The sequence below is a fragment of the Limulus polyphemus genome, unplaced genomic scaffold, assembly GCF_000517525.1.
Source record: "Limulus polyphemus unplaced genomic scaffold, Limulus_polyphemus-2.1.2 Scaffold3056, whole genome shotgun sequence".
Classification (NCBI taxonomy): Eukaryota; Metazoa; Arthropoda; class Merostomata; order Xiphosura; family Limulidae; genus Limulus; species Limulus polyphemus.
Genome location: NW_013668666.1, coordinates 126650 through 135239, shown reverse-complemented (window position 1 = coordinate 135239; position 8590 = coordinate 126650). Strand labels below are relative to the sequence as shown.

The 8590-nt window shown below is 30.6% G+C and overlaps 1 protein-coding gene across 1 annotated transcript in view; it reads right to left on the bottom strand.

Annotated features, from left to right (window-relative positions):
- LOC106468569 (hemocytin-like) overlaps positions 1-8590 on the bottom strand; it is a 94624-nt gene that overhangs the window by 8589 nt on the left and 77445 nt on the right. The window contains exons 38-40 of the mRNA XM_022396906.1: positions 7809-7988; positions 5869-6101; positions 2064-2265 (exon numbers count right to left, since the gene is read on the bottom strand). Coding sequence (XP_022252614.1) covers positions 2064-2265; positions 5869-6101; positions 7809-7988 — 615 coding nt within the window. The remainder of the gene's footprint in view (positions 1-2063; positions 2266-5868; positions 6102-7808; positions 7989-8590) is intronic.

Genomic DNA, 8590 nt, shown 5'->3' with positions numbered 1-8590 from the left:
AGAAATGCTCTATGTAACAAATATTTCACTGTTTGATGAATAAATAAACATTTTAGCATGATGTAAAACAACAGTATATAGATACATATTCATATGTGGAATAATTCAATATCTGATACTGTGATGTAGTTTGATGAAAAGGTGAAATATCAACTACTTTCAGCAGTAACTACATTCACACAGGTAGAACCTAGTTTGATGAAAAGGTGAAATATCAACTACTTTCAGCAGCAACTACATTCACACAAGTAGAACCTAGTTTGATGAAAAGGTGAAATATCAACTACTTACAGCAGTAACTACATTCACACAGGTAGAACCTAGTTTGATGAAAAGGTGAAATATCAACTACTTTCAGCAGTAACTACATTCACACAGGTAGAATCTAGTTTGATGAAAAGGTGAAATATCAACTACATTCAGCAGTAACTACATTCACACAGGTAGAACCTAGTTTGATGAAAATGTGAAATATCAACTACATTCAGCAGTAACTATATTCACTCGGGTAGAACCTAGTTTTCACAGTAAAAGGGTCAAAATACAATAAGATACTCTATACAACTCTGATTAATGTTCTACAACTCTACAACTGTGTGAAAAAACCTTCTATAATTGCACAACTATTAGCTCTTTATACCAGTTTCAGTATTTTATGTTTTTTTCTTCATATTCATTAACTTAAAAATATTGGTATTAAACCAAAATTATTTAACTTGTAAGACAATTCTTTGTTTCTTTTGAATTTTGCACAAAGCTGCATGAGGGCTATTCATCCCTAATTTAGCAGTGAAAGACTATATGGAAGGCAGCTAGTCATCACCATCCACCACCAACTTTTGGGCTACTCTTTAACCAATGAATAGTGAGATTGACCATCACATCATAATTCCACCATAGCTGAAAGGGTGAGCATGTTTGGTGGAACGGAGATTTGAATCTGTGAACCGCACATTGCAAGTCAAGAACTCCAATCACCAGTCCATGTCAGGCCTAAAACAATTCTTACTCACAATAAGAAATGTAAACAGGCTACACTTCGAAAGGTATGCTAAAAAATTCAGTATTTAACCCAAATCACTTATTCTTGTTTGTACAGAGGGTTGAGTATATTACATTAAAATCATTTTGAGCCTCACCAGTTATTAAAGTTCATGTTGCCACATCCAGTCAAGCCCTATCTGATGTCCATAAATCTTTATTATACCTCAGAATAGTTTTCACTTCAAATGAACCTGTCATAAAGTTGTCATGTCCAAAACATCCCACTCCTTTCTGTTTGTTTTCCATAATCTATTAACTATATAAAATGATGATTTTGCAATGCTCATTTTAATAGTCTGATCACAGAGAAGTCTATAGACACTTCATGCAGCAATACGACTGGTATGTATTTTAATGGAACACTCACTTCACTCTCTAGCTGCTAGAAGTTTGTATTTCACTCTTTAGCTGCTAGAGATTTGTATTTTGTACATGGAAACAGCTTGTGTCATTTTTCCAGACAGGGATCCTTCCTGACCGTATCGCATACTGTTATGTCTCACTTTACTTACCACAGTTGTGGTATGACACACTGCAGGATTTTTTATTGTTTTTGGATGTTTATGGTGCCCCAAGTTATCGAATATTGCTTAGTATCAGAGTACCATTAAGTAAAGGGATATCTCTTGTCTTGGAAATTCTAAATCCACAATCTGAACACATTCATGACTTATGCATACAAATATTGTGTGTCAAAAAGGGCTTTTAAATAACCAAAGAAACAGAGAAATATAAAAATGTAATTACAATACATGCCATTCCACAAACTCTTTATACAGGCTGTGATATTCAAGTGACTTGTAAATTCAAAATAGTCTTAATATAATGTGCTCAACCCTCTTTACAACCCAATAAACCCTTATGAAACTATGTTTTAATTTATGCTAAAAAAAAGGTCATAGATGTAATACTTTAAGACATCTTTACTAAAAAATGCTATTCACAAATTATTTTTCAAGATAAAATAAAACCATAAAAGAACGTTGTCTATATAAATCTTTCAAAACAAAGAAACCTACCACACAATCCTTCTGTGCTGTTGAAGTAATACTTAGAAGGCAGTTCAATGTTAAATCCAAAGTTTAGTTCAAAGTACCGAACTGCAAGGTTGATAGAAGGAACCTGAACAACAGCACTACGATCTTTCACTGCTGTGATATTGAAACCCTCAGCCACAAATGGATAGTCACTTTCTTTGATAGAATATCCATTAAATGTTACCTTTAAAAAACAAAATAATAGTCTTAGAATTTTTAATTCAGGTCAATAATACAATAGCTAAAAACTAATACACTTGTTGAAGGAAATTACAAAAACAAAGACATCCACACACACAAACACAATGAATTAATTTTGAACAAATAAACAACCAGATATATGAATCTATATGTCAAACCAAATACAGTAGTAATACTCTCAGTGCACCTACATATCAAACTAAATACAGTAGTAATTTGCTCAGTGAACCTACACATCAAACTAAATACAGTAGTAATACTCTCAGTGAGTCTAAACATTAAACTAAATACAGTAGTAATACTCTCAGTGAGTCTAAATGTATTTAGTTTAATGCTAATGTATTTAGTTTAATGTGTAGATTCACTGAGTATTACTACTGTATTTAGTTTAATATGTAGACTCACTGAGAGTATTACTCTATTTAGTTTGATGTGTAGGAGCACTGAGAGTATTACTACTGTAGTAATAATCTTAAGTGGATCTACATATTAAACTAAATACAATTGTAATAATCTTAAGTGGATCTACATATTAAACTAAATATAGCTGTTTATCCTGACACTGATTTTAATTTCTATGCTGATGATCTTGTTGTCATAATCCTTCCATACTTCACTGATGTTGTTTTGTTCTTACCTTTTTACTTTATGCCCTTTTGTACTTTGTCAATTTTGTTATGAGAGTTCTTTAGCTTTTCTATAGCTTCCTAGATCTTATATTAAATCAAATCTATTTTCATTCACAATTCTTTTACAAATTTCATGTCTCATTCTTGTAATTCCCCTAATAAATATCTATTTCTTTCTTCTAGTTTTCTGTAATTTTCTTCCTGATTTTTTAATTTTGTGTCTTTCTTCCTGATCTTGTTTCCACTGTTTCATCATTTCTATTAAATTTTACATTTTGTTTAAAATATGTGTAATTATCTTCAACTTCTGGTAACAAACAATGCAAAATTCAATCTAACAAGTTCAGATAACAAAAATTTTCTATTTATTCAATTATAAGTTTTTCAACTCAACAAGTTCAACATATATAATGCTGGACTAAATAAATAATGCTAAATAATGAATTACTCATACATACTGTACTTCTCATATCTATTACTTTGTTTTCAATAAAAACTCAAAATTTTTAGTGTTTGCCCAACTAACTGGCTAACTCAATAATTACTAAACAATCTATTATAGTCTTGCATAAATAATTTTTATATCATTTAATTACTTTCTAACCTTTCAAGAAATACCTAGTCATTAATTAAGACACATGTTCATCAAATGATTTTACACACTATCTATGGCTATAAAAATATAAACATCTAAAATTAAGAAGTAAAAAACAGCCTACAACCATAAAGACTCTCAGTGAATGTGCACTTAATATTTTAAACTAGATACAGCAGTAAGTTCTCTAAGTGAGTCTATACTGAAACAATCTTAATTTCAGCTATGATGTTAATTTGTGTCTGTGATTCCATAGAATAATGCCAAAGAACAATAGTGTGACCTAACAGAATAATATCAAGCAAAAATACTATGGAATGAGAGAATAATATCAAATAACAGTATTGTGATAAAATAAAAGAGCATCAAGCTACAATTCTGTAATCAAATAGAATAACATCAAACAACAAAGTAATATATATCTCGTAAATAAATTTAACAAAAAGAAAGGAATCATCTAAGCAAGAATTTATATATTTTGATATACTAATTGAAGGTATCCATTAAGGAAGCAATATTAAATGTATAAAGGAGAAAGTTAGATAATGTTTCCCATTTACTTTTTTATTATGATGACCTCATTAGGTTCTAATCTCATACTCTACTTTGTGGAAGGTAATAATTGATTCATTTAACTGATTAGGTATTTCTGACATTAAATTCAAAGCCAAAAGTCTACAAAGAAGTGAAAAAGTACCCATATTTTGGGGTGTTGTTTATTTCTTTTCTCATTCAAAAATCCTACAACAAAATAGTCTATGTACACCATCGCACAGTTTCCAGTTATCACATCAAAAATTATGGTAACCAAACAAGCCAACTCTGATGCAAGCCAAAAGTTTATAAAATGTGAAATATTCCCTGTGTCAGGTTCTTTTATCTTCCTCTTCGATTACAAATCTTATAACCTAGTAGCTCATGTACTTTGTTGAACAGTTTCCAGTTACCATATCAAAAATACTGATAATCAAGCCAGTTAAGCAGTTTATAGATGCTAACACGCATATAACAGTTCACCTTTACAGTAACAGGTTACATGTTTAGATGCTAACACACATATAATGGTTCACCTTTACAGTAACAGATTACATTTAGATGCCAACACACATATAATGGTTCACCTTTACAGTAACAGATTACATGTTTAGATGCTAACACACATATAATGGTTCACCTTTACAGTAACAGATTACACGTTTAGATGCTAACACACATATAATGATTCACCTTTATAGTAACAGATTACATGTTTAGGTGCTATCACACATATAATGGTTCACCTTTACAGTAACAGATTACATGTTTAGATGCTAACACACATATAATGGTTCACCTTTATAGTAACAGATTACACGTTTAGATGCTAACACACATATAATGATTCACCTTTACAGTAACAGATTACATGTTTAGATGTTAACACACATATAATAGTTCACCTTAACAGTAACAGATTACATGTTTAGATGTTAACACACATATAATAGTTCACCTTTACAGTAACAGATTACATGTTTAGATGCTAACACACATATAATGGTTCACCTTTACAGTAACAGATTATCTGTTTAGATGCTATCACACATATAATGGTTCACCTTTATAGTAACAGATTACATGTTTAGATGCTATCACACATATAATGATTCACCTTTATAGTAACAGATTATCTGTTTAGATGCTAACACACATATAATGATTCACCTTTATAGTAACAGATTATCTGTTTAGATGCTATCACACATATAATGATTCACCTTTACAGTAACAGATTATCTGTTTAGATGCTATCACACATATAATGATTCACCTTTACAGTAACAGACTACACGTTTAGATGCTATCACACATATAATGGTTCACCTTTACAGTAACAGATTATCTGGTGTTTAGATGCTATCACACATATAATGATTCACCTTTATAGTAACAGATTATCTGTTTAGATGCTAACACACATATAATGGTTCACCTTTATAGTAACAGATTATCTGTTTAGATGCTATCACACATATAATGGTTCACCTTTATAGTAACAGATTACATGTTTAGATGCTATCACACATATAATGGTTCACCTTTATAGTAACAGATTATCTGTTTAGATGCTATCACACATATAACGGTTCACCTTTAGAGTAACAGATTATCTGTTTAGATGCTATCACACATATAATGATTCACCTTTACAGTAACAGATTATCTGTTTAGATGCTAACACACATATAATGGTTCACCTTTATAGTAACAGATTATCTGTTTAGATGCTATCACACATATAATGATTCACCTTTACAGTAACAGATTACATGTTTAGATGCTAACACACATATAATGATTCACCTTTACAAAAATAGATTACCTGTCTTCCTTTTTGTACTCTCACAGTATTTCCCTTGAAACGAACCGTTATTGCAGACAAACAGGCAGTTTTAGGTTCTTCTGGACATTCTACGTTTGTACCAAAAATCTGGAAATCTCGGTATCCCTTGTTAGTGCGATGCTGAGCAAGAACATAAGTACAATTTCCTTGAAAGGGATAATACTGACCATCAAAAGTGTAGTAGTTGGGGTCACCATAGCCTTTACAAACACCTGGGAAAACAAAAAAATTATGTAATTTCTAACTAAAAAATAATATCCTAATATCCCTTTGAACTTGCACTTAACTATGAAAGTGATTACTAATTCAATAAAAAACAAATTACCTTGACAAATAAAAAAAGAGATCACATAGTACATAAAACTGGTAGCAGAGAAGGAAAGGGTCAGCTTGAAAAGACAAAGAGAAGCTCACATAGTACATAGCATAAAACCGAATGTAGAGAGAAACAAGTCGACTTGAAAAGGTAATAAAAAGCACAAACAGTGAAATAGATTTTTTGTATAAAAAATAGCTTCATTGAAGGTTATTCTTGGAATAACTATGAACATGAAATATTAGGCAATTTGCATTTATAAATATAAATTTAGTTTTTTTTTAGCCACGGCATAGTGGCTCATAGAATGGTTCAGTTTTTTTCCAAGTACAAACCTTTAGCTCATAGCTCCATCTCTTGACTTATATGAGATCTAATTACAGCCACAGCTATTGCAGATTCCCTCTTGTTTTATATTTAGACTTTCTCAGTTTCTAACCACTGAGTTTTAAAACTTAGAATTATTATTATCATTGTTTTTCTTCACAGTTGTGGGTCTTCTAAAGTATTTATTTTTATGTTTTATCTTTTTGGGTAAAACTATTTATGTTAGAAGCTCATTGCATGTTATGTCTATGGAGTGATGGTTTGAAAAATTAGATTATCTGATTTTATTTTTTACCCAATTTGTGTTTCCTACCATGGAATAGTGGGTGTGGCATAGTTTCTGGTTACTGATGCATACTACATATAGGGAGTAATAATTTTAAAATGAAATATTAGCTGAGCTAAACAGTGTGTGGAAAAGTCAGGTTAGTCTATTGAAGTTGCAATGTAGTTTTGTGTAAGAGGAATATAAACCAGTTATAACAAATTTTGGTAGTTATTAAGTAGATGTAAAGGCATATTGCAACTGCATGAAAAGTGTCATTAAGGAAAGAGAATTCATTATTAAATTGTGTGAAGTTTTATCAAGGAAAAATATTCATACTTGTTTGAAAACTGTTACCAATGGAGGAATCTATACTTATCTATCATGAAAAGCGTTACCAAAAAAAAGAATTGATACTTATCTTGTGAGAAAAGTGTTTTCAGTCTAAACATAGAAAATAGGCTATGCTGAATCATAGAATCATCTGTTAAATTTTATTTCATTAACATAAAAAAATGTTTTATTTTTTAACCATATTAACTCAAAGATTAATATTTAACCATCTCATTAATTCAAAAATTATCCAATTACTTTTCAACATACACTACAGCCATTTATTTTATACAACTATTTGAAACTGTATGTTTTTCACCAAATATCTATTTCATGTATTTTTTCGTATTTATTTATTATCCAGTTTGGGGATCAGTTTTATCAATGATTGATCCTGTTTTTATTTTTGTTTTCTGTTAAACTTATTTGACAATTTAATTTTTTAATTTAAATAAACTTTTTAATATCAAAAAACAGAAAACACCCATTCACATATAATATTTTAACTGAATTAACAGCTAATACCTATTTGGCATTAATTAATTAATTAGTAGAAAAGGTTCAATGTAAACCATTTGCATACTGTTTTAAAAAACATACAGTGCTTGAAGCACAAAGTTAACATTACTCCAATGTCTAGTTTTGTTTCATTATTTCGAGACACTAAAATGTACTTACAATCAAGGCACATTTCAGGTTTTACACAGAACTTCCCATGGCGCAGCAGTCCGGGTGGACAGAAACAGCCAGATACACAAACAGCAGGACACACTAAGTCTTTTCTCTGGAAGTTATCACAGTTCATCTCACATGGAGAGCCACAATCCTGCCACACTAAACCAGGTGGGCATTTTGGAGCTAGATGGGAGAAAGAAATGAACCAGTTTGATCAACTAAGTGACTTTACAAGTAAATACCCTTAATTTTCCTACATTGCTACTATACTAATACATATAAAAAGAACTTATCTTCAAAATGCTTTAATAGTTATGACTTCACTTGCTAGATGTATAGCAACTACACATGTATATCAACTTTACATGTACAAAAAACCACATTTGTATAAGCTACTGCATGTCTGTTTATATGTAATAACAGTTCCTCAAACTGTTCTAACAGTTAATCTATTTAATTAAACATAAAACTTGAATGATGCATCTTGTGTGTTATATAACTAAATTTTTAAATCAATGTAAACAGCCAACTGGATTCTCTCTCAATACTTCTAAGTTAGGAATAACTAAGTGATATAAGAAACCACCTGGATTACTTCACAGTTAGTGATTCTAAGTTAGGAATAACTAAGTGATATAAGAAACCACCTGGATTACTTCACAGTTAGTGGCTCTAAGTTAGGAATAACTAAGTGATACAAGAAACCACCTGGATTACTTCAAAGTTAGTGGTTCTAAGTTAGGGATGATTAAGTGATACAAGAAACCACCTGGATTACTTCAAAG